General features: G+C 48.1%; 1 protein-coding gene across 2 annotated transcripts in view; it reads left to right on the top strand.

Annotated features, from left to right (window-relative positions):
* DPYSL2 (dihydropyrimidinase like 2) overlaps positions 1 to 19751 on the top strand; it is a 40735-nt gene extending 20984 nt beyond the window's left edge. Inside the window, exons 4-14 of one of the 2 annotated variants that reach the window (XM_065745150.1) lie at positions 4808 to 4972; positions 5847 to 5908; positions 6618 to 6698; positions 7505 to 7573; positions 10983 to 11103; positions 13649 to 13805; positions 13965 to 14106; positions 14231 to 14401; positions 17064 to 17243; positions 18425 to 18590; positions 19204 to 19751. In XM_065745150.1, the coding sequence (XP_065601222.1) occupies positions 4808 to 4972; positions 5847 to 5908; positions 6618 to 6698; positions 7505 to 7573; positions 10983 to 11103; positions 13649 to 13805; positions 13965 to 14106; positions 14231 to 14401; positions 17064 to 17243; positions 18425 to 18590; positions 19204 to 19295 (1406 nt within the window). In that variant the 3' untranslated portion in view covers positions 19296 to 19751. The remainder of the gene's footprint in view (positions 1 to 4807; positions 4973 to 5846; positions 5909 to 6617; positions 6699 to 7504; positions 7574 to 10982; positions 11104 to 13648; positions 13806 to 13964; positions 14107 to 14230; positions 14402 to 17063; positions 17244 to 18424; positions 18591 to 19203) is intronic. The other variant, XM_065745149.1, reaches the window with a different exon arrangement.
* The last annotated feature ends 6416 nt before the right edge of the window (positions 19752 to 26167 follow it).

Here is a 26167-nt window from a genome sequence, read left to right as displayed (position 1 = left end):
CACATGTCTGCTTGGGTACACCAGGCAGGTGAAGCAGAGACCTTAAAGGTGACATGGTAGTGATCCTTCCTTGTCCTAGACTGAAAAAAATACTCACTGAAGTGTGTTTTAGAGAGAGAACTGTCTGGAATGGGAGCACAGGAGATGTGAGGCTCTTTCAGGTGGCTTGATTTGGGATTTTGGAGATCAGAAGATGCACTGAGGGTTTCTTTCCCTTGATTTGACTTACAAACAGCATTGCCAGTGGATGAGGCATGCTTCTTGACCTTGGTTATAGTGGTATTTAACAATGGAAGGGATTGTGGCATCTTAGAGCTGAGAGTTAGAAGCCTTGGGATGAAATAAGGTCTCTGATTATGGCATAATCTTCTCTTGGGTCAGTCAAGGACCTGACCATTCCTTTGTGTGTATTGATTGGATCCCATTCACTTTCACAGCTTCTTTCCCAGTCCATCCCAGGGCCAGGAGAGCAGTGCTGTAGCCACAGTCCAGCAACACACCAGTCTTCTTTTCAAGGAGCTCTGCAATTACCAGGGCTGAATTTAATTACAACCCTTCCAACAAAACCTACAACTCAATAAATTCACCAGATTTCATCGCACGTGGTGGCCGTGAAGATTAAATAGTATTAAAAAGGCAGATGTGCTTATAGTAATCAAGCTGCTATTTAAAATCTGACTGCTAACAGTTAAATATTGAGGATTTACACCTTATAAACTCCTCTTAAACAATAGGTGCATTCTGTGCTGGTCAGAGCCTGAAGTAATACATACAACTGAGTTAATAACAGTGAATGGAGCCCTGTGGTTTTATGACACACTGAACTTTTTTTTGGTTGGTTGACCCTAATTCAGTTTTACATTGTCCGTATCAAATAGTTCTCTATCCTGGTACTGGCATTCATTAGCCAAAGATAGAGGAAGAGTTTTGTGTATCCTTTAGATGTCACATAATTAAACTGTTTGAAAAAAGGCTTTGCAGGGCAAAGCTGGAAGCAAAAAAACTATTAATAGAAACTCCAGGAAGAGCTGTGAGGGAGCCAAGCCCTGCTCGAATGAGGCAGGATGTAAAGAAAAAGAGAAAAAAAACAACAACCTGAACATGCCACAATACCAGGAAGCTATAAAACCCATTAATCCCCACCCATTGGGGCATCTGTCCAACTAATAACGTTCTGTTTCCAGTGCTGGATTCAGCTGTGCCACCGAGGTCTAGGAAAGCAGTCATTTCTCTTAAGCTGTGTTTTTTGAGGTCTTCAGGTGCCAGAGAGCTCTTCAAAGTGATGTTTTTCCATCCCAATAGCATCCTGTAGGCTATTGATGAAGTGCCTCTGCGATCCCATCTGCCCATTACCTCTGTTTTCCATCTGAGAACTGCTGGGGTGGAGCTGCAGACATCTCCTTGCTTTAGGAAGACTCCAAAGGACCAAAGATACACAGTGTGTTGGAGTTGAGAAGAGGAAACCAATATGCCCCAAGAGGTGATGGATTACCCATCCCTGGAGGCACCCAGGATTGGCCTGGATGGAGCTCTGAGCCCCTGTGGGTGTCCCTGTTCATCCCAGGGAGTTGGAGCAGATGCTTTATCAGGCCTTTAAGGGTCTCTTCCAATTCAAACCATTCTTTGACTCTTAAGTTCCCTTTAAATCAAAGCCACTAAGTTTTCTCCTTCCTCTCTGACTTCACGCTGAGCGTTATCTCTTCCCTGCAGCATTCAGCCTTTTGGGATGGTAGGATGTGTAATGTTTCATGTGGCTGGATGCCTGCTCTGGGGTATGGGAGCTGCACAGATAAGCTAACAGTGGTTAGTGCTGTTGTCTCACTTCGGCTTATTGTCTGCTTTTAATCTTGGGCTGCTTAATCTGCCCAAGGAGGAGAGCAAAGGATCAGGAGAAGGGCAGAGAGCAGCCATGGGTGGTGAGTGGGTGGGAGCCCAAATAGTTGGAAGTAAGTACAGATGCACCTTGTAAACAGTGTGATGGGGGGAGAGCAAAACCAGCACATCAAAGAGGTAATTAAAGGCTGTTTGATGATGGCATGTGGATGCACAGGTGCTCAAATCCCGCTGCATTCCCAAGGGCAGTGAACTCTTGCTTTGTTGGAGAAAAAGACAAATAAACTGTCCAGTAACACCACAATCCCATCGGTTTCTTATCAAGAGAAAAATGAGATGATTTGTAAAATACATCATCTTTTTGTTTTTCCTCCCATGGAGCGTTACTTCTCTGATGTAGACCAGCTTGCTTTACAGCCTCTTGCATTCTGGATTTTGTATCCCAGTAAATCTCCAGAGCGTTTTCTGCTCCGAGCTGAGAAACCACTGCCATCCAAACCCCAGCTTTGCCACTTCATGTAACAAGAAGCAAAGAGAAACGCCAGGATTGGGCCTAAAGATCACTGCCACGCAGGGAGCTGCTCTGAGGACCACAGCTTTGTGATTCCTCTCGAGATTTCAGCATTAATGAAGTGATACTGAAGTGATCTTTCCTTTTTCTGCTTTTCCTTCTTCCTTTTGTTTCTTTTTTTGGAGCAAGCTTTGAGCTTTCAAAGCGAGTTGGCAACTTCCTCCTCAGCGCTCGGCAGCTGACATCATCCGTACAGCAGGAAGAAAACATCTGGGCTTGGAAGAGAGATGAGATCAAGGCTGCAGTGGTCTGGAAAGCAAAGGGGTGACAACACTGTGTTGCAACAGTTTGCCTTGAATGCATCCTGCGGGCACGAGGCCGCTCCGTGGGGCAGTGAGAAAAGGGTTCCCTGAGGAGCAGCTCTCTCTGAGGTCAGATAGCACTCTGCTTTTCACATGGTGAACCTCTGGGGTTGTCCCCATCCGTGGCTGCGTGCTCTGCTGGGTCAGGAGACCTCACATCCGTGCTCCTGCCCGGGGGTCATCTCAGGAAGCTCAGGGCTGTGGGAACGGAGCGGATGGAGCTTTCATCTGCTGCTCTGTGCTGCTCTCTGTGCAGGGAGCGTAAAGAAAAAGCTTTTTGTTGCACTCTGAGCTCTGCCCGAGGGCTGGAAGGGGCTCTGAGCTGCGTGGGGGTGATCTCTACCCATACCCAGTAAGCAAAAGCAGTTACAATGCTTGGTTGGTTTAAGAGCAGGCAGAGAATTGGGATTGACTCTTCTCCTTTAAGGGACCTGGGCTTGTTCTTGTTCATATGACTAGCTATTACATTTTGAGTAAAACACAACCAACCAAACAAAAACCAAGCCCCCCCAAGCCCTAGCATGGAGGATTGTAGGACGTGACCTTGCAGTGTAGTAAGGAGAGGTGGAAAAATTGAGAAGCCATTAGCACGCCTGTATGAATTACTTCTGGACTGGAACTCGGGGCTTACATCCATGTTTCTTGTGCCTTCTGTGCAGCATCTGCTGCCTCTGCAGCAGCACAGATGGGTGATGGTTGGACTCGATGATCTTCGTGGTCTTTTCTGTCTTTTATGACTCCCTGACTGCTCCCCCCCCCCCCTATGCTGTAGGTTGCTGCAGATCAGGTGTGGCTGCTTCCCCAAATCTCTTCGGAGTGGTTTGAAGGTTTTGGGAGCCTGGTGGTTACCTTGAACACCTGAGCCTGCAGCTCGTGTGGGTGCAAACAAGTGCATGTAACTAAGTAGGTGATTCATAGCATTTGCCAGGCAGGGAGCTGTGATGGAAGCAAACTCTTCTGGCAGGATGGGGATGATGGGTTGTATGGCTGTCAGTGAGCTCCAGGGAGCTGCTGTGAGATGTGTCGGCAGCACAGCTTCCATATGACATATCCCAAATCCCCAGAGCTGACTTTCATATTCTCCATCCCTTATCCTTACTATAACCAGCTGTGGTCTGACTTTGTCAGAGATCCAGTAGAGGTCCCTTACCCCCTCTCCTGCTCCCTCTGCTAACTCCCATTAGTCATCCTTGGGCAGCAGCGGATGAAATGGGATGGTGATAAAGCTCTGATCCTGAACACCAGAGCTGTTCCTTGGGGCTCTGTGCTGGGCTGCAGGGACTGTAGTGTTAACCCCTTGCTGCCCTCAGGCAGAAATCCCTAATTCCCATAGGCCACGTGTTGTCTGGGGACTGAGGGTGCTCTTATGGCACCTTTTGTCTGAGCAGGGATGGATTTATGACTTTGGTGCCGTTGAGATGGAGTGGGATTTTTTGGCTTTTTAATTAACCAGCAGGCTGAGGAAGACTCCTCTTCCTGTGTTAAGACTGCACCATGTCTGCAAACCTGGGCTTTCTCCATGTCCCTTTGGTAATGCAGAGGGAATGTTATTTTTCTCCTTGTTGTTCGTACTGTTTAAGCTGAAGATTAACTTTGGCAGAGTGACAGTGGGCTGCAGAGTGGCCAGGAAACAGTTCAGTCTGGAAACTTGTGGAGGGGTTCTGACCATTGGAGAGGTGGAGCTGGTGGAGGAGAAATCAGATGGGTTTTTCCAACAGCAGGGCTGCTTGTCAGCTGGTTGAGTTTGGCTTCATTTTCCCAAGGGCACTGAAAATGACATCCCTGAGCTGGTGCCAGGCAAATGTCAGAGCTTTCACCCGTAGCACAGATTTCTTTAATGGGCAGAAACTGCCTATGAACCCTGGTGTTGTTACACCCGATGTGTTGGGCTGAAATCAGGCTGAGGGGATGGGGTGGACATCAGGGCCATCTCTGCAGCCAGGACAAGCTGCTGGTCCTGCCTGTTCTTCACTTTGCACTCTTGTTTGGGGTCTGGAACAAAAAACAGCTTCTGTTGCCTTGGTTTTACAACAAGGCATGCTTTCCATCTTGAACATCCAAGAAAAGTGCTGAGCCAGCTGTTTTTTGTTGTCTTTCTCAGTTGATCACGTGGTTCCTGAGCCGGGCACCAGTTTGCTGACCGCTTTTGACCAGTGGAGAGAATGGGCAGACAGCAAATCCTGCTGTGACTACTCCCTGCACGTGGATATCACCGAGTGGCACAAAGGTGTCCAGGAGGAGATGGAAGCTCTGGTCAAAGATCACGGTACGTGCAGTTAGAGAAAGCTCAGGGAAGCTTTTCCCCTTCCTTATTCTTCAGAATTGGTTCCCATGTGTTGAAGACTGGCTTTTCAGTCATACTTTATTCTTGCATCCTGATAACGTTGGGCCCTGATGTTGTCTTGTCCCACTGATGTGGGAGTGCTGATGTACAGAGGTGAACCTTTGGCTGCTGCCAGGCAGAGGAGCACCTTTGTTCAGTGGAAACCCATCAGCTTGGAATTGAAAATAAATGCCCTGTGTCGTGATCACTTCAGACACGAACCTGCTGTAAACAAGGGAAGAATCAGGCCCACGAGAGCTGAATTAAGTGACCTCACAGGTTTTTCCCCTCTGTGATTTCCTTGATGTTTCATCCTTAGGCTTCAGTCATTTTCCATCCTGCTTGTAGTTTTAAAAACAAAGCAGAACCTTTGCAGGAGTGTCTTGGTTCATGTGCAGGAGGGCAGGAGAGGGAATGGGAACTTCGGAGAGCCCCTGTGCCTTGGGCAGTACCCCTGTGGTGCAGGAGGGCGTGCTCACAGGCAGAGCTGCCCTATCTCTTGTTTTCTATGTGATGCATTTCACTTATTTTTTTTTTCACTTGATCTCCTGCAGTGCTGAATCCACAGGATTCTTAATAGGTCGCTGTGTCAATAAATGCCACGTGGCAGAGGAGCTCCTGCCTTCACACGGGTTTGCTAAGAGAGCATGCACACCATGAGCATGCATTTCACAGCAGATTAAAGTAATTTATTTGTCCATCATTACTGCTTGATAAGCAGCTGATGGAGGGGGATGTCTTTTCTCCATGGCATGTTTCCTAGCCTTATCTGTGCCTGCAGTCTGAATGCTAACAACACTTCCTTTGCTCTTTCTAGGTGTGAATTCCTTCCTGGTTTACATGGCTTTCAAAGACCGCTTCCAGCTGTCTGATTCCCAGGTACTGAAAAGCCAGCATCAGTCTCTGAGGGTTTAAATTCACTATATTTGGATCTAGCATTCTTCTGGTTTTTATCTTTGTACCTGAGGTTCGTAACAAGCTCTGCCTCAAAGAATTCTTTCAAGTCTTGGCTAAGGGGAGAGCAGTGGTAAAACTCATTTTGAGGGAGCAGAGGGTTTGTCCCAGCTCCTTTTGTGTGGAAGCAGTGACGGTTCTATAAACTGCTGCTTTTTATGTCGACGTGGGGCAGGACAGTGAGATCTGTGGTGTGTGTTTGTAAACCAGAATTCATCCTGGTCCAGAAAGTGGGCTTGGGGCTGCAGTGTTGGAACCCCTGGGACCTTAGAAAGGAATTGCCCTGCTGTTTGCCCTTGTAGTGGATCCATCTGAGCACAGCTAATTGTTTGGACGGGTAGTTTATATTTCTAACTGAGGTGGGAGGAGAGGAATGCCTGGGAGTCATTTGGAACAGTGTGGGAGGCAGTGGTGGATGACAGTTACCTCTAATGACTCTGGTGAGTGTTTTAATGAGCAGCCATTAACAGAGCAGGCATCAGTTGTGGGTTAGTCACCCTGAGCCCTCTCAAATTCGTTGCAGAGTGGGAAATCACACTCCTCTCTGACAGATTCTGTGTGCTAAAGGAGGTCAAATGTACTGCTATAGACCCAGGCCTGGTGTGTATTGTTACATGCATTCTCCCTCTTTCAGATCTATGAGGTCCTGAGTGTTATCCGGGATATTGGTGCAACAGCTCAAGTGCACGCTGAGAATGGTGACATCATTGCTGAGGTATGTTCTGTTTATTCTGTGAATTATCAACTTCAAACTGCTGGGAGAGGTTTAAATGACATCTCCCTTTGCAACCAGGGTTATGTGTGAGACATGTAGGAGCACAACACAGGATGCAAGCAGAGCTGTGCATCGAGTGTCATTCCCTTCACTGCCAGGGAGAATCAGGTTTTTGGGGCCTTTCTCCCCATTGTGCCTGGCTGTGACTGCCTCTGCACATGGGAAAATGCTTTGCAGTGACTTAGAGAAGGAAAACAACTTCATGTTGTACTTGGGATGCTGACGCTCGAAATCCTTTAAACAGCAACGAAGAGGAAGCGTTACTAATTGGATTTGATCTGATCTGCAGCTTGTTTTAGATGTTGTGCCTCATGCAAAGGGTTGTCTCAGTGGGGAGAAGACCACCTGAGTCTTTGAGCCCAGCTGCCTGCAGTTGCTGGGTGATATTTCCACGAGATACTGTTTTTTCACATCCTAGAGAGACTGCTTTATAGACGTGAATGAGCAATGAAGGTTGAGGGGACTGTGAACCCAATGTAAAGCAAATTAATATACAAGGCTTCCCCGACCTCCTGTGAACAAATCAGCAGGGCTTTTGTAAAGCTCTGGTTATTCTCAGCAGTGGATGTTGGACAGAACTCTGGTTCTAAGGCCCTAATGCAAAGCCTCATGTGACCACTGACTAGGACAGATGCTCAGGATCTCGCTTGTACCTCTTTCAAACAGCTGTGTTTGCTGCAAGAAAAATGTGCATTGCTTTAAATCTTTTTTTTTTCCACTCTTTTTTTTTTTTTCATCTGCTTTAGGAGCAGCAAAGGATCCTGGAGCTGGGAATAACAGGCCCTGAAGGGCACGTGTTGAGCAGACCTGAAGAGGTGAGGATGCTTTTGCCTTAACTACCCCACCTTAAACCATTTCTGCATTGCCATTGGATAGTTCCTATTGGGATGGATGTGGCCAGGAGCAGGATTTCATCCTGGTTATAAGTAGTATTGCTACATGGGATAAAGAAAGAGGCAAAGACTCTTCTATGAACTAACTCCTACTAAATAACTGCTACCTTCTAAAAGCTTAGCTACAATGGGTACTTAAGAGGAATTGAGGAACCCCCTCAGCTTTTTTGCTGGGGGAAGGAGCACGTTCAGGGAACAATTCTTCCACCCTAAGAGTTAATTCACCCTCTGGAAATGCTCATCTCTTTCTGTTGGTTATTGCAGAGGGTCTGGGAAGGCACTGTTTTCATATCAGGTATCTAAAGCAAAGTGACGCTGTTTAAGGCACTTGTATCTTCCACTGTATTTGATTGCTAAATGCACATTTTACAGATGGTGGATTTTTTTTTTTTTTTACCCTGAGGGACCCAAATGATTTACTGAAGGCACAGAAAACATGTACCACTGAGGGGAGCTGAGTCTCAGGTCCTAAGCTAGCACTTCAGTATACCCAACCACTCATTTTCTCTAGGGTTGAGCACCCTAATTCCATTTATCTCACTCCCTCCAAGTCCTAAAAGGAATCTGAAGAGCAGGAAAGAACCTCACAACTTGCCCTTTCAGTTTGGTTCTTCATTTCCCTTCTTTCAGTATCTCTGAGCTCGATACCTCACCATGGCATTCTAGGTTTGAGAAGTCCATCTGTGTGCTTAATGCACCACAAGCTATCTCTGTTCCCCCAAGATAACAGGGCTTTGCTGCCTGCCAGATGTGGTCCTGCTGGAAGCTGGATGTGTGAGATCATCCGCACGTGCCCTCACGCTCCCTCTGTTTCCTCCCCTTGGTTCAGACAAGCAGCATCCAGAGACATTTCAGTGGGAACATAAATCATTCAGCTGCTGCAGACAGGGAGAAGAGAATATGCTCAGCTTGGGCTGAGCCTTCGCAGAGCTGCTTGGCCCCAGGAGCTGGGATTCTTGCTTCCTGGAAGTTGTGAGCTAACACACTGAGCCTTCCACCCACTCCTGCATTGTTTTTAATGGGACATACTTCTTCCCTTGCATCAGGAGAGTGGGAACAGATGCTGACTTGACACTTAAGGGCTGATGTGTGGAGCATCCCATAACCACTGTGGGCTTAGGAAAGGCTGCTCTTATCTCAGAGTAGCCCAGGCTCGTCTAGGTGCTTCAAAGACCATCGTTAGCAGAGCAGGAGCTTCAGAGCATGAATTGTGTGCTCCCCAGGCTTGGCTTTGGTGCTACATTTGTCTCCTGTGCTGTGTAGGGATGTGTTCTTGGTGGTGGGGTGAGGTGGGCTGCCCCAGGACACATGGCCCAGCAGCTGGGCTGCCCCAGTGCTCCAAACTCAGCTGTGCTGTCTGCACAGGGTGGAAGCGCTCAGCTCACATTCCCCTCCTTTAAAGTCATAGGAAACAGAGCAGGAAACGATGTCATCTGGTTCCCTCCCCTCCTTTTTTCTCTGTTGTGTTTTTCAAACCATGCAGTGCTGTTTACACTGGCCAATAAAAGCCACGTCCTACACACCCTGCGAGCTTGCAGGTTGGGCAGAAGGCACAAATTGAGGCTCACATTTCACTGCTGGCTCCAGCACCAAGCCGAGGTGACATGGGTCCATCCTTCCCAAAGCCACCTCCATCCCAGGGCAGCATCACCCATCACTTTCTGCAACCCTGGCCTCGTAGCACGGGATCATTCTCTGATGATTTCTCAGAGAGATCCTTCATATTTTTGTTCCAGTTTCAGCCACAAAGAATGCCGAAAGCCCGAGTGGTCCAAGCACTCCAGGAAATGTCTGTCTTCTTTCTTTTTCTTTTTTTTTCTTTTTTTTTTTTTCCCAGAACTGCTGTGCTAGGGCTTCTGATGCATGCTGCTAATTGCAAACATTCCCCTTTGGACTAGTTGCTGGGTTATTGTTATGTGCCTGTCACCATAGCATCTGGGCACAAGGCAGGAATTCAACAGCCTCGCTCTCTTCTGGGTAGGAATGATCCTCTTCCTGCTCAGCAGCTGCTTGAAGGCGTTTTGGTCAGAGCTTTGGAGCCTGGTGTTGTTTTATCCCTGTTTGCAAGTGAGGAAACTGAAGCACGGGGTGGAAATGAGACTTGTGAGCACTGCAGCCGAGGAGCAGTGTGTGTGCCTGCAAACTGATGCCACTGCCCGGGAACACTGGCCCATCTGATGTTGTTCTTTGCTTCTCAGGAGGGACAATTGAGCTTTTCTTTGCTCTTCCTTTCAGCCTCCCTCTTCCTGCTGCTGACTGTGGCACACTGCAGTGGAATCTCATGGAGCAAACAGCCTTTCTTGCAGCCTGTCCCTTTAGGGCCAGAAATGCCCCCATTCCAGCAGCAGCACTGCCTGGGGAGGGTTGTCACCAGCCCCGGAGTGGTGACAGGCCTGGGCCATACCCCTTCAACCCTGCTGGGTCTAGGGAGTGGTTGGGCATCTGTGTGCCAAGTTCAGCTGCCAGGTCCTTTATTTCAGGTGCTCCCTTCAGCGTGCAAGGCTGGGAGCTGGCAGCTGGTGGTGCGTTCTGCTTCTGGGGCTGATGGTGGTTTGCTGAGCTTGGCCTGAGATAAAGCACTGCAGAGCAGATTTCCAAAGGGCTGAGCGTGTGCCAGCCCTGGGGGAGGTTCCTTTTGGACATAGGTGCCTGGTGGCAGTGGGTTTTGTTTTCCTCTGTTTGTTTGGAAGTTGTCTATGGCATTGCAGCTCTTTGTAGTAGTAGATGCTATGAGAATTCCTCTTGTTAAGTTTGTCAGCTGGACTGCTTTGATTAGAATATGTGACTTGAGAAAGTCCTGATTGCTTTCATTCCAAGAACAGATAACAAGTGGTGCCACAGCCTTGCTCAGACTCCCCCTACAAGTTGATTTATGGGGTGGTTCACAATCTGTCAGATCCCAAGCCAGATATCGTAGTGGAGGGTACAATTTAGAAGGCTTCTTTGCAAACGTGGCTTACCAGAATATGTGGCTGCAGCATCTCTCTTCCGTGTGGGCTGGAGCACGAATAGTTCTGCTGAGCTAACATTTAGTTGCTTATTTTTGCTTAGGTTAAAGGAGGGGCTTAACCATACTGACCTCAGGCACCTGGAGGGTTGCTTTAGGACTCAGCCTGCTTGCAGAGATTCAGAAGCAGCCTGAGAGAAAAGGCAGTAATGAGAGGGGAGTGCAGCTTGATGCCATCTTAATTATCATGATTACGCTGTACATTTTTCTGGCTCAGATTCAGAGAGGTGGAAACTCACCTCAGTCCTGCACACCCCAATTTCCCCTACAAGAATGGGTTATGCTGGCATGCATTGCTAACTCGCTGCTGACTTTGTTTGTCAGGTGGAGGCAGAAGCTGTGAACCGGGCAATAACCATCGCCAACCAAACCAACTGCCCCCTCTATATCACCAAGGTGATGAGCAAAAGTGCTGCTGAAGTCATTGCTCAAGCCAGGAAAAAGGGTAAGTTATTACCCTTGGATGGAAGCAACCTATTAGCTCATTCCATGCAACTCCTTGCCAACATAAGCTTCACTGCTACAGGAGGAGTTTCTTTTTCCAGTGTCACTGTCCAGGCTCTCGTTCAGAAGGTCCCAAGCAACTGCTTCTGTCTCATCTCCTGCAGAGATACTCTGTATTCAGTATTCAGGGGTCGTTATCAGTGCCAGAAGCTGTTTCTTTCTGTTCAGCCTCTTTGCACCCATCCTCCTACATGGAGCCATGTGCCTTCGTGCTGTCGTAGAGCAATTCCCTGCTTGACAAATCTCCATGGAGACAGCAAGCTGTGTCCCTCTCTCCAGCTCCTGTGCTCATCCCTCAGTGCTTCCTCCTTAGCTGCTGCTGGGGTCAGAAGTGATGTCAGGAGTTCTGATGGAGGTCTGACTCGTGGGCCTTGTTGAAGTCAATTGGGGCAGCTGATGTGGTTACCAGTTCCAGCTCTTGCTTGTGAAATAGGATGCTCCTGGTGCTGTAACTCACAGCCTGGCATCCAAGTGGGAACTGGGATCAGTAGTCTGGGCTTGGCTGGGAATTCCTGTTGCCTCTGAGGGTGCTACAGGAGGGACCCAGACCTTGGGTGCTGCTTTTCATGGTGAGGTCTGTTCAGGAGCTCTTCCAGGTCCTGCCCCTGCTGCCTTGCCCCCAGGGAGCAAAGGTTGCAGAGCACAGTGAGTGCCTATCTCCCTTCTTCTGTGACTAAACCCTTCATTTCTATTTAAAGTGGTTCTGAGTGGGTGAGTAAGCAGGAGGGGTGATTTTTCCCCTCCTTTCCTCAGAAGGGTTGTATTTAATTGTATGCAGTCTCAGTAAGCCTGAATAGATACACAGATGACATCACTTTCCATCTGGGTGCTTGGTGCTCGAGGAGCTAATTTCCGACTGCAGCAAACAGTCTTGTGTGCTTGTCTGTGTGTGTGTGTTAGCTCTGAAGTGTTTTGATCCCACGATTCCTGCTCAGAGAGTTGGTTAGGGGACTGATCTCCAAAGCAGCTCTCTCTGTTCATGATGTAGAAGCAGCTCAAGCTGTTTTGGGTAAACTTTCCTCCCTTAGCTCCATTACAGTGGAGATCATGCTGAAATGAGATGTGTTGACATGGCAAAGTGGCTGTGTGCTGCATTACCCCAAAAATCAACTTGATGAGTCTGTGCAGCTTACTTTTATAGGCCAGGGAAGCCAACTTCAGATTGTGTTTTCTCCTTATAAGGAGAATTAGGGGTATAAATGGCCCACCATTCTCTGCTCCTTTATTCAAATAATTCAATTTAAATGCTGTGCAATTACCCAGCTGGATAGCTCAGGAGGGCCACACACATCATCCTTGCCCTCCCGAGCAACAGGGGAAACATAGCTGAAGACTATCCAAAGCAAAAACAGAACAGAATTGATTTGCCAGATGGAAAAGAACGACTGTTATTTAAAGCCAGATGCTCCCAGTGGCATTTGTATGGAGGAGATACCCCGCAGACTCTGTCTGGCAGATCTTGGGAGCTCACTCTCTGCAGAACAATCCTCCCAATGTACTGGCCCACAACAGGCCTCCCATTAATGGCCAGCTTGTGCTTTTTGCCTTGTTCTGGTTTCATAACCCTAGGTGGGGCAGGCAGTGTCAGGCAGTCCCTTTTCCTCTGCTGGTGGATCCCTTCTGATAAAACTGATCCTACTCCTCTGGTGTCAGTGAGGTTCTGGAAGCAGCACAGAGGCACTTCATGCATTATTCTGCCTCAACTAATGCACTCTTTCCCTAGGACAATATGGTGAAAGGCCATATTTCTGTACTCTGTATGGTGAGCTGTGTAAGACCCTGCTGACCCATTCTTGGCTTGCTTTGTTCTAACTCACCCACATCTTTTGCAAGCTGTTGCGAATGCATGGAGTGTCTGGACTCAGAAGCCAGATGGACAGGCACTTTACAGGGATTTTGGGAAGGTTTCATTTGGTGAGCAGACCCATGGGGCTACCGGCCTGCGCTGCGTTTGAAGTCACAGCATCTTCCATCTGCTTGGTGTGCAGATGTGCTGGTGTATTCCAGCGTGGCCTCACGGATCAGCTCTTCCTTCATGTGGTTCCAGAAATGTTAATGAAGAGGAAGAATGCACTGGTGGTTAGTGCACTGGACAGAGAGTCAGAGGACCTGATTTCATTTCCTAGTTCTGCCACACATTTACCTTGAACTGCTGTGGGGGGGAATCACTCTGTTTTCCTGAGCTGCATTTAGGAATCAGAAACACTGATGCTTCCTCTCAGTGACGTGCTTTAGGCAGTAAGCTTTTCTAATACAGGTTTTGTCTGGTCTGTGCACAGAGCCTGCTCTGATAAACTCAGCCTTGCTAGGTCTTTATTGCATATGTTTCCACGCTTTTATCTGTATCAGTATCTTTAATATTAACTCAGGTATTTACGGGTTTGGAAACGTTCTTTTTCAGGTTGATGCTTTGCCTCTGGAAGACAAGTTAGAGATGCACATTGCTCAGCAGTAACAGTGGATTTGCCTGTATTCCTGTCTTGTAGGCACTGTGGTGTATGGGGAGCCCATCACAGCCAGCTTGGGTACTGATGGATCTCATTATTGGAGCAAGAATTGGGCGAAGGCGGCCGCTTTTGTCACTTCCCCACCACTGAGTCCTGACCCAACCACTCCTGATTTCCTCAACTCACTGCTGTCCTGGTGAGTAGAGCTCTCTGCATTCAATACAACATGTGTTTCGTCATGGGACAAGCGATTAATAAAAGTGATAGTGGTTGTTGCCAGCTAGCAAAAGGCTGTTTTACCTTTAGGAGTAAAGCTGTGACAATGTGAAACCCATCTGTCGTTGTATTTTTCCAGTGGGGACCTCCAAGTTACTGGCAGTGCCCACTGCACCTTCAACACTGCTCAGAAAGCTGTTGGGAAGGACAACTTCACCCTAATTCCTGAGGGGACTAATGGGACCGAGGAGAGGATGTCCATCATCTGGGACAAGGCTGTGGTATGTCACACATCGCGGACTGGTTGTGTTTATGGCTGGAGAAGGAGCTTTTGGGAACCCTGGGACTGGTTTTCATAGTGGTCCTATCCTGACTAATGCAGTGCCTCCCTGCTCCTCTCCCCAGGTGACTGGCAAGATGGATGAGAACCAGTTTGTTGCTGTGACCAGCACAAATGCAGCTAAAATCTTTAACCTGTACCCCAGGAAGGGCCGTATTGCAGTGGGCTCTGATGCTGATTTGGTTATCTGGGATCCTGACAGCGTCAAGACAATCTCTGCCAAGACTCATAACATAGTAAGGATGTTTTCTGTGATGTGATTTCTCCTCGTTTTGTTCTCTCTTCCTTCAGACTCTGCTGATATAACCTGTGACAACTGTGGGCTTTTTTACTTATTTTTTTTTTAAACCTTTGCCCCAAGCCCTTTCTAGTCTTGCACCCAGTTCAGTTGTGTGAGTCCAAAGCTGAAATCACATGAGCACCCAGATATTCCCCTCGGAGCAAAGAGCTTCTTGAGTGTTGGATGTGTGAATCTGAGCATGCAGAAAGCTCTTTCAGTCTTCAAAAACGCCAAGAGGACACACATCACAGTGTGTCACTGGTGACCTTTTTAGGCTCGTTGGTGGTGGTGGGAATGAGGACTGTGCCTTTTCTAGTTGAAGCCAGTGATGCCACATCAGCTCCTGGACACCTTTTCTGGAGATCTGATCCAGCTCAACGAGTCTGAGTAGATTTATGTCGTGTGCTAATCTGTCCCTGATTGCTGCAGGCTTCTGACAGTGTTCAGGCTTTGATGTGGATGTCCTGCCCCTTGACAGCATTGAGAAGCAGCAGTAGTGGCATGGGTAGAGGTTCTGGAGTTGGTGAATACCCACGAGGAGGAGGGAAGCTGGGAAAAAGCTATGGCAGGGACTGCCAGCCATAAGGGGGTACGCATGTGGAGTCAGACATGATTTTCCTGGTGCACATCCCAAGGTTAGCTGGCACTGGGAAGCACAGGGCAGCTCCCAAACGAAGCAGCCTCTCCTCCTGTCTCTTTATGGTGGCACTGTCAGAGGTTTGTGGCTCACAGTGATGCCCCAGACCTCCCATCTGGCTCCTGCAGTGCAAGAGCTGTCCCACCCTGTGTGAAATGGCAGCACTGTCCCTGCACAAAGGACCGGTTGGAGTCTCCCTGTGACATTTTAGCTCTGTCTCAGAGAAAGCAACCCCTGTTTGCATTTGTTGACAACTCGTTTCTCTGCTGGCGATGAACCTATGGAATGTTTCCCTGGAAAAAACTCCTTGTTCTTTTTTCCATGAATGCTTTCATTCACTCCAGAGCTGAAGGAGCAAAATTTTCTTCCACGCTTGGATCCCTGGGCACATTCTCAAAGAAACCTTTTTTTTTTTTTTTTTTTTTAAAGAAAGGTTTGGTTTCCTTTCCTGTGACTTAACTCTGTGTCAGAATTGGGCACAGATGGCTTGGACTCATTTTACCTGTGCCTGATTTCTATCACAGGCATCCAGACTCAGAAGTTTGGTTGATTTTGAGGTTCCTCCAGACTCATCGCATTCGATGTGGAGAGAGAAGACTTGCTCGTGTACAGGGGGAGCCCAGGGGTTGGATTTAGTGGTCTGAACCTGGGTTTGCACGTATGGGAGCTGACTAGCTCAGAGAGCTGGAAGGAGCTTGTTGGATTGAAGATTTGACAACCATTGCCATTTTATTGGGTGTCTTTTTTAGGAAGTGGACTCTTCAGAATGTCCTGACACAAACTGCAGATATCTTTAGTGGGTGTTCTCCAGCACAGTCAGGACTGACCACTTGTCACCTCCAGATTTTTGCTGTGTTTCTGGGCTAAGCTGAAGGACCACCAGACATAGATGATCTTCGTGGTGTTTTCCAACCTTAACAATTCCACGATGCTACGTTCTTCTAAGCCACTTCTCAGAAGTGGTTTGGGGGCTGAAGACTGCACATCCCCACTGCAGCTCCTGCAGAGTGTCTCACACACCGTGAAAGAAGAAGAGATTTAGAGGAGCAATGCCTGGAGAGTCAAAGCATCCTATTTAGACCAAGGATAAAACAAAAGCCCTTTGAAAGTCAGGCAGAGCCGTTGCTGCGACACGAGGAGACATAATGATTATGTGGCATTGGATGATTCTTGCATTTTTTAATGCTGGAGCAACATGCAAACGTTTTCCAAGCATTCACACTGCCGTTGCCACTGTCTGGCAAGGAAATGTTAGGAGCTGGAGAGGGAAATCGTGTTGTTCTTGGAACAGCCTAACTCATAAGTTTCTGACCAAGCCTCCTCCTCTGCCACCACAGCTTTTTCATACTGGAACTGGTTTGCTGTCGGTTTAACCACCATTCTAGCTAATTGTAAATCTGCAGCCAGGCCTACCCATACTTATAACACACTTCAAGGTCCAACTCCATCATTAACTCAGTGAAAAAGAGTTGGATTTGTTTCAGAGCTGGTTGCCTGAGTGAGTGTCCCCAAATAGCATGGTGCATCTCCTTCCAGGACACTTCCTGGGTGGGACATCTACGAGTGATTCCTTTAAAACTTCTCTTTTTTTCCATGGTGTAACGTTTCAAATCCTATTAATTGAAGATGAGCAATCCCATTAAAGTGAAACAAGATTGTCCTGGTCCCTGACCCATCAACTGAAGCACTGGTTCCAAGTAGTCTTTCAAAATACCCATCATTTTTAATATGAAGCTCGGATAAACTTAATTTGGCTTTAAAATCCCAGGCAATGCAGAGGATGTGTGTACCGAAGTCCATTTCAGCCAGGTATGCTTGGAAGTATTCTCATTTAAAACAGGTTCTATGAAACCACAGTATGTATGACTGAGGTAAATGGTTTTGGATTTGCTTCCAGGACTTGAGGAATTAGTGTGACTGGTGATTGCTAGGCCCTGCTGGCGTGAATGTTTGCCTCATGCTGTCTCTTTGTCTGTTGTAGTCTCTGGAGTACAATATCTTTGAAGGCATGGAGTGCCGTGGGTCACCCCTGGTGGTTATCAGCCAGGGAAAGATCGTGCTGGAGGATGGGAATCTGCATGTAACCGAGGGATCTGGACGGTATATCCCCAGGAAACCATTCCCTGACTTCGTTTACAAGCGCATCAAAGCAAGGAGCAGGGTGAGTGCAGCAGCTGGGTGCACAGTGGCCGTGCCACTGAAACTCCCCAGTTGAAGTGGGTGGAAAGCAGAGGCTATCCCTGGCTCACAGAACGCACACGCTTCATAAAGGGAAAACATTCCCTGGACAGGAGCCATGTGTAGCTCATTCCTCTTTCATTTTTGCTGTTCTCTTGAGTCATTGCAGGGAAATGCTTTGACTCGAGGATGGGTTTCCTGCAGACTTCGTTCCTTTTGCTCTGTGATTCTTCTCTATCTCAGAGACCTCCGGGCAGAGCGAGAGCTGTCTGGTTTGGACTTGAGTCGATCTGCAGATAACCCAGAGTACCAAGAGAGCATACTGATAGCATTTATGTATCAAACCTTCCAGCAACAGTTTAGAATTCTGATTTGTTGCTAAAGATGCTCCTTTCCCTTCTGTCGGGTACCATCAGATGCTCTTGTCTGGTGACTGGTGAGTCACTGCTTCAAAGTGGGAACGTTCCTATTTTTAAGAGGCTAAAATTGTTGGAAAAGTGTTTGCTGTAAAATACACCCATTCAAAACAAACTGCTTTCTGATATGCCTTCACTTAGTAAAAAAGCTGATGCTGAAATCAGTTGCAGATGAACTTCAGGGGATTTAAGAAGTTTATTTCCAGATAAAGTCAGGTTTCTGAGGAGGCGTTCCAGTGTCTGAAGTATTGCCCTCTCCTGGACAGAACTGGAGCTGTTTTGGTTTGCTGACCGTAGGCACATCCCTAGCAAATGATTTTTCCTTAATTGTTCTGTTGAATAAATTACAAGTGACCAGAATTACAAACACGAATAATTTAACAGTGGGGAGAACAGATCTGTGGTTTCTGCTCTGTTCTGGCTTCCTGCAGAAATGTGTGTTTGACCTATAAATCCAATAGGGCAGTATCTCAACTGGAATAATTACGTTTAATCCAGTCTAAAGCTCTGAAGCTGGAGAAGTGAAGCTAGCCTGGCTTCTGTTTTTGCAGCCCTGGAAAGAGGAAGGGAAGAGGGGAAAAGGAAAGGGGGAAGGGGGAAGGAAGGGGAGATGCTGTTCGCTTTCAAATCTCCTTACTGGAGATGAATCTTGAAGTGTGCACCTTTGGCTTAGCAACATGTAGCCAGCTGTTTAGGGCCGTTCTGAGTGCTGTCTGATGCTGAAGCTCCCTGCTCCTGTGTGTTGCAGCTGGCTGAGCTGCGGGGTGTCCCTCGAGGCCTCTACGACGGGCCGGTGTGCGAAGTGTCGGTGACACCGAAGACCGTCACTCCCGCGTCTTCAGCTAAAACATCTCCTGCCAAACAGCAAGCTCCACCTGTGAGGAACCTGCACCAGTCTGGCTTTAGCTTGTCTGGTACGTATTCTTGCATAGAAGCTCTCATAGAGCCCTGTTTATTTCCTTGCTGTGGTTTGAATACTGGGTTCCCTGTAGCTCAGTCCTCAGCTGGGTGTGTGAGCAGGGCAGATTGCACCAACACCAGTTGCCAGCTGAGAGCAGCTGTGGGTCTGGCATGCAGCAGGGGGATTTCTCAGTGCAGTGAGGTTTGGATAGGAACATGAATGTCTTAACAGGGTCAGGACAACTGGACTAAGAAAAGAGACTGTTACAGGGTAAGAGGCTGAGCAAGAAGTTGGAAACAGTGAAGGCTTGCTAAGGGAAAAGCATTTAGCCACTTGTCATTGCATCGGGCTGGGTGTTCAGTGCAGAGGTATTAATGCAAAGCAGATTTCAGTAATATCAAGGCTCTGGAAACCAAAGCACCTTGCTCGTAGTATCATAGAATGGATTGAGTTGGAAGGAAGGCTGTCTGCTCCAACTCCTCTGCGTCCAGCAGGGGCACCCACAGCTCCATCAGGTGCTCGGAGCACCATCCAGCCTCCCCTTGGCTGTCTCCAGCAACGAGGCAACCTGTTCCAGCTCACACAGTCTCCCCGTTGGACCCAACATCCTTCCTTGTCTCCCGCAGGCGCACAGATCGATGACAACATCCCACGCCGCACGACCCAGCGCATCGTGGCACCGCCGGGCGGACGTGCCAACATCACCAGCTTGGGCTAAGGACCGACCCCTTCTGCGCCCGCCTAGCGGACCAGGGGAGGGGACGGGGGCACCTGGAGACCCTTTTTGATTCTTTTAGAGCCTGTGATGGTTACTGCGGGCAATGGGGGGGAGGGGGGGGCTGAAGTAAGGCGCCTCTTTCGGTCCCCTCAGATTCCCTTCTTCACCAACCCCTCTCACTTCCCCGTCAGCCCCTACACGTTTGAAGAAAAAAAAAAGAAACAAAGCAAAGCAACCCCTTTTGACACCTCTGACATGCAAAAGTAAATGTAAAGAGGATGTTTGAGATACGTGGCCTCTATGTCCCATTCAGCATCTTTTCTTTTAATAAAGGAAGGATTTAAAGTGAATTTCCCAGGAGCTGCCATTAAGACAACAGACAAAAAGAAAAAAAAAGAATAAATAAATTCTAAACGTAAAAAAGTAGCTTTTATTTTATTTTATTTTATTTTATTTTATTTTTCTTTTGGTTTTAGTTTTTTGTTTTCCCAATGTCAAGCAGGAGAGCAGTTCAAGGGTTATAAACTGGATGTTCTTTAGGGTTCTGTGTTCCAGCAGCATAGCTAGGTGAGCACGGAGGGACACGAATCTCAGTCTGTCACCATTCCCCACCACCACCTCTGAGGCCACTGCATAGCTGAGGGAGAGAAACAGGACCCAGCACTAGGAACTGACAGAGCACATGGCACCCTGCCATCGGGTGAGCTAGAACTGTTGGAGACTTTTGTTCTGTTTGGGTTTTTTCCCTTTTTTATTTTCCTTCTTGATTCTGCTGCAAATTAGGTCCTCGAGGATTTTTTTTTTTCCTTTTTTATTTTTAAAATGTCGGTGCGTGTTTTTAATGCATTCGTATCGTTGTGTTTACAAAGCCTTATCTCAGAACTGGGCATCTCCTGGTTCTCCCCTCTCCTTTCTGAGCCTCTATTCGAGTTACTGACCCCCACTGATGTCACTGCCCCCCTTGGTACTTCAGGTGCTCCTAGGATGCATCGTTCCAGCCAATACTTTCCACTTAGCTGCAATAGGAGGTTGCAATGCAGGTTCATAAGCTATGATCTTCACCTCAGTATAGTAGGTCTTGAGCTGGTGCAGACAACAGGGCTGGACACCAGCCACAGATCTGGGCAGGGCCTCTTGAGGAGCTCTTAGCAGTTGGTTTGTCTTATTTCCCGCAGGTGGCAGTCAGTAAGCAGAGGGCCATAGGCAATGCTTTGCCTGAAAGATTTCTCTAGCAGCCACATCCCCTTTCCTGGCCATCAGTGAGTGGTTATTTAAAACTTGGAGAGCTTATCTTTAGCTCTCGTTGGAAGGCTGATCTGTTGGGTGTGTGCCTGAGCATCCGTGGCAATTCCAGTTCATGTCCAGATGCCCAGCTGTTGTAACTGGGAGCCTCCGAGCAGCTCGATGGGTCAGCAGCAGCTGAGAATCTCTCATACATGTGCAGATTTCACGGTCATTCATTCCTTCAGGGATCTGCCTTTGTGCAAATATTCTTGAGAAGGCCCTGCCCCTGCTCGGGTATCTGCCTCAGGTTTGAGAAACCAGAGGATGACAGTGGTCCTTGGGTGAACTCAGGATCTGGGCATTTAAACCCAGATCAGGAAGGTCTTTCAGCCCTAGAATTGGAGGCTCATGTTTTCAGGTTTTCAGGACATGGAGAATAAATCTGCACCATTAGAGTCCCACTTAGGCTTCGCTGGAGGGCTCAGTGATCCCGAGGGACCACCTCTTAGCACAGAGAGCTTTTCTACCCACAGTTAACACAGCATTACCTCCACTGTCTGTATGCCTGGCTCTTGGCTGTATCTTCTGCTTTCTCTTCTGTTTGTCCTTCACTGCTGACACCGACCTCGTTTTTCTGTGAGCGTTTTCTTAACTGCTGTTTACAGGTTCTTTCAATGAGAAACGATATATATGAAGGCTTTTAAGAAGCAGCTACCAAATCTGTTGTTACTCGGTATCAACGCTGGGATTGTCGGAGGATCCGGGAGCCATGTAGGCACCCAAACCCTCCCAGCACAATTCCCATAGGCCCCTTTGAACATCAAAGTTAACACATGGCCATACTCATCCATGCCTTTCGTATCTAGGTTTAACTCCTGGTGGATTAGTTTTGCATAAGAGTTTGCACTTTGTTTGTTAAGTAATCTGTGAGCGTTATTGCAGCTATTTTTCACTTGTATGTTAAAACCAATTTGAACGAGTTGGGGGAGAAAAAGAAAGAAATTCAGACCCGTTCCAATTCTCAGAAACACTCGTGGCTCTTCAGTATTCACTTAAGTCTTCCTTTTTCCTTCGCTGACTCATGATGACTTTTGGAGTTTTAATTTGTCCTTTGAAAGGGTAAAAGAAACAAAAAAAAATCAAAAAAAAAAAAGTTTTTTGCAGGCTGTGTAAGCATGTTTTATTCCTGTGAGAGCTCGTCCGCTTTGTGTCTGTTTACTGAATGTCATATGTAAATGCTTAAAGAAAAAAAAAAGAAAAAAAAAAGACGACTTAATTGATTAATTAACCGCAGTGACTTGAAGCTCTAAAAATAAAATAAATAATAATAATAATAATAATAATTAAAAAAAAAAGGTAGGATTTAATACTAGCTGGATTTAACCCTTGGATTTGTGATTGTGAACCATGAGTGGAGGAGCTGTAAGTGCTAAAGCTGAACATGTGTGTAGGCAAAAAGAAGTGCTGATATTTGACCATTGTCTCAATGGCAAAAAAAAAAAAAAGAACAAAAAAAACCACCCAACCCCAAGTCTTGTGTTTTATTCCTGAAGAACTCTGTGTTATATTACCATGGGAACTCGTAATAAAGACAAAATGTTGTTGTTTCACTAGGTGCATCTGTGTCTCGAGACAGTATGTGTTTGTGTAACTGCACACCTCGGCTGGTGCCTCTGACAGATAAGAAGTGCCTGGGCTCTCAGATCACTGTAATGTAGGCTGGTTGCAGTCCTGAGCAGGAGGGAGATACGGACTGCAGCAGAAGATAGGGTTCCTTGGAAGGTGATAGTAAAGAGGCCAGCAGTGTGATTTCCTGAGCTATTGCCACAGTCCTCAGCCCTCCAATGTGTTTCCATTTGAACCCTCATCATGATGGTGGATGAGAGAGAGCCTTCGGTGGAAGCCACACGCAGATGGCTGAATGGGGAGCGATGGGGCTGGCTGGAACAACACCAGGGAAGCTTCCACTGGTAGTGGTTGGGTTGTGGCCAAGAGATGCGATGGAGGTGGCACTCGTGGTGAAGGTCACCCATCCTCTGGTGTGGATCAGCTTTCAGGTTAGTGTTTCACAAGAACCACTAAGCAGCAGTTGCCTGCTAACGAATCACTTTGGTGTGGGGTTCATGGCTCTTACAGATGGGATGTGCTTATAGGGCTTAGATACATCAGCATGCATGCACTGAAATGGCACAGGTCAGGTTTGGTGTGTAGCTGTATGAGATACTACCTTACTGCAGGGAGAGATTCAGCCCAAATCACTGATGGTTGGTTAAGACACATCTGAGGAACTTCCATTTCTTTTTCTCCTATCGTTATTTCTTCCTGGAGACTCTGAATTGGAAGGAGGAGAAATGTCTCCTTCAGGAAATCAGTTCCAGGGACTCAGTGAACCCATGGGGGAAAAAAATCAACAGAAGCATATAGAGCCTGAGGTCGGGAAGAAGCAATCAACAGCCTGACCTTAAGGCACTGAGGATGTTCAGGTTGGTGGGGCTATGCTGCTGCAGAAGAGCACAGGAATAGCTGTGTTGTCAGCCCACTAATCCAGGTAATGCCTTACGTTGGAGCTGAGATCCAGCTCACAGCTCATTAGACATGCACTAATTTGGTTCCCTCCAAGCCTGCTGCTGACTGCTCTGTGGCCGTGCATAGAAAGCCAAACATAGGTCTAATCTGAGCTTAGAACTGATGCAGTGGCTAAAAGCAGAAGAAAGGAAGTAGAGGCAGCACAGGATTTTCAAAACCAAAGCTGTTGTGACCCAGTGCTATTTCATGTCTACGTCCCGAGTAGGTGTGTAGAAGAGTCTGTGTGATGTGCTCTGACCCAGCAAGTTTCACAGCAGGGAGGGTTAATTTGCACTGTTTTGCATTTTATGATGGATAAAAGCAGTGTTCCTGCAGTTTAAGACGTCCTGTAGGGTGTCATAGGGTGCACTGTGCAGGCCCTAGGGGCAGACTGGGAAGGTCCTACAGTACATTGAGCTCTGCGAGTACTCTTGGGCATCTAATAGCACACCAAAGTGCACTGTGAGGCCTCTGGGTCACCCTGGAGCACACATTTGAGCCCTGTGGGTACCCTTGGGCACCCAAGAGTACAGACTGGAGTCCAGGGAGGCTTCTGGGGTGCCCTGGAGCACAGCAGTGAGTCCTTTGAGTGCTCTAGGGCACCCAGGAATAGAATTGTGGACCCTAGGTGGCCTCGAGGGCACACAGGAGTGCCAGTATAGATTCCTCAGTGTGCTGCGGGGTGCCTGGAGATGCTTCCATGTGTGTCTGAATGGGGGGCCACTGGGAAAGCCCTAGGCTGTGATTGATGGCTTGTAGACAGGACTGGGGAGTATTGGGGATCTAGAAAGCCCTGATGGGGGATCTAGATCACGGTGGGAGATATTGGCTTTGTATTACAAGGTTCTAGATGGCCTTCAAGGATATCGGGAGGCATTGAGATGCTGTAGGTATTACTGGGGTTGCACTGGAAGTGTACTAGGATGTTCCAGATAGAGTTAGGGGACAGTGCAAGGGCAGTGAGGAGCTACTGACCACTGGGGGGTACTGGGATTGCACTGGGGCGCTCTAAGCAGTACTGGGAGCACTGGGGTTGTAGTAAGAGGTCCTAGACAGAACTGGGATGTTATTAAAGGGCTGTAGACAGCACTAGGGGGCAATGGAGAGCTTTGGACAGCATTCAGGACTCCGGGAGGGTTCCGCTGTGCTGGAAGACACAAGGAGGGGTGTCTAGGTAGCACTGCGGGACAGATTATTGAGGGGCTGCAAACGGCACTGGGTGGGGGGGTACTCCAAGCAATGCTCGGGGATAGTGTTTTTCTGCTGTGAGGTTCTGGGCAGTGCTGGGAAGCTCTGGGAGGTTATTGAGGGACCGCAGACAGCACCAGGGGGCACTGGAGAGCTTTGGACTGCGCTTTGGGGGGGGGGGGGGTTTGACAGCACGAGGGGGCACTGGTAAAGATTTGGGGGCTCTGTGAAGTTGTTGAGGGGCTGCAGACAGCGCTGAGGGGCTGTGGGCAGTATTGGGGGACACGGGATTGTACTGTGGGGTTGTAGACTGCCGTGGGGAGGGAGGGTAATTGAAGGGCTCTGGGCAGTACTGGGGGGCTCATGGGTGACTCAGGGATGGGAAATGATTTTTTTTTTTTTAAACAGGAAATCATTATGGTTACAGGAAAGTGTTGGTGGTGGGCTTCTGCCCTCTGTTCCTGGGCCATAGGCTCCAGCCCCAAACCCTCAGAGCCAAGGCACTGCAGGGCTGATACCTGGAGCAGGTTACCCACGGTGACCCTCGGTAGGCACGTGCTGGTGTCCATCCGGACCCCCATGCCCATCTCTGGGGCAGTATAATGCAACAAACGCATTGGTGTCCTGGAGGCTGCCACTGCCAGCCCCATGCCTTCCCCTCCAAAAACCACCTCACCCCCCAAAAATCCTTTGTTAAGGTGCAGAATTTTGGGATGGAAAATTAGGATGTGTTTAGGCAGTGGGTAGTCCCTGGGATAGGAAATCACTGTGATGGGATTATTATTATTTCTTTTTTTCTTATTTATTCTCATTTTTTTTCTGTACAGCTTCGTTTATTGGGGTTTAACACAGCCCACTCCTGCTTCCCATGCCTGTCCTGTGGAATAGGGGTGGGGATGGTCACCATGGGTGGGAGCAGATGGATGGAGGGGGAATCTGCTCCTGTCCTGCTGTGGGCACCCATGGGAGATGCAGGGAGCTCTGGGAGGAGCCGTTCCCACGGCTCAGGGAAGCGGGGGTGGCCAGGGCTGCTTTGCAGTCATATAGACATATATAGATGCCTTGCATGTAATTGCTCTCCCGACTCCATGCTTTTCTGGTCCTGGGAGTTTTGTCCCAGGAGAGGATTCAGCCAAGCCTGTAGGTCCAGGGCAGGATTTTCCAGTCTGGTGCATCTCATTCCCAGGAGGGTTATAAAGGGGGTCTGTAAGAAAGAATTTAGCAGTTGTCATAGGAGAAGGGGAAATGGTTTCTAATTCAAAGAGGAGAGATTTAAGCTGGATATAAGGAAGAAATTCTTTGCAATAAAGTTGGTGAGGACCTGAAACATGTTGCCCAGAGGGACGGTGGATGTCCCATCCCTGGGGACATCCAAGGTCTGACTGGATGGGGCTCTGAGCACCTGATTGAGCTGTGGGTGTCACTGTTCATTGCAGGGAGTTAGGCCAGATGGCCTTTAAGAGTCCTTTCCAACTCAAACCACTCAATGATTTTATGTGGAGCAGTGCTCTATACCATCTGCTCCAGAAAGTTGCTGTGACCATTCTCTACTGAGGGAAATGTACTTTTTTTTTTTTTTTGCAGGGGGGTCCACACTGCTTTGCACTCTGCCCCAAGGGGAAGCTCCCTTCCTTCCTGCCATCCTTGTCACTAGTGCTCAGCTCCTCTTATGGAGCAAGATGTGGCCGTGGGACAGCTGGGGACAAGCCCCATCCAAGCCCAGCCAAGGGGATGCTCTTTGCAGGGTGAGGAGGGATCTCTGCTGCCTGCAGGGCTGAGCATGGCGAGGGACAGGGACGCAGTGCTTGCAAAACAGCCTTGGGATGGCTTGGGAAGGTTTGGGCGGCTCATCACCCCGCCTTGCACAGCCCGGCCAAGCCCAGATGCCCCAGGGA

The sequence above is a fragment of the Cyrtonyx montezumae genome, unplaced genomic scaffold, assembly GCF_038088225.1.
Source record: "Cyrtonyx montezumae isolate F1298 unplaced genomic scaffold, pur_monq_1.0 scaffold_33, whole genome shotgun sequence".
In the NCBI taxonomy this organism is placed as follows: domain Eukaryota; kingdom Metazoa; phylum Chordata; class Aves; order Galliformes; family Odontophoridae; genus Cyrtonyx; species Cyrtonyx montezumae.
Note: the sequence above shows the minus strand (reverse complement) of the source record. Positions and strands in the feature narration are given on the sequence as shown.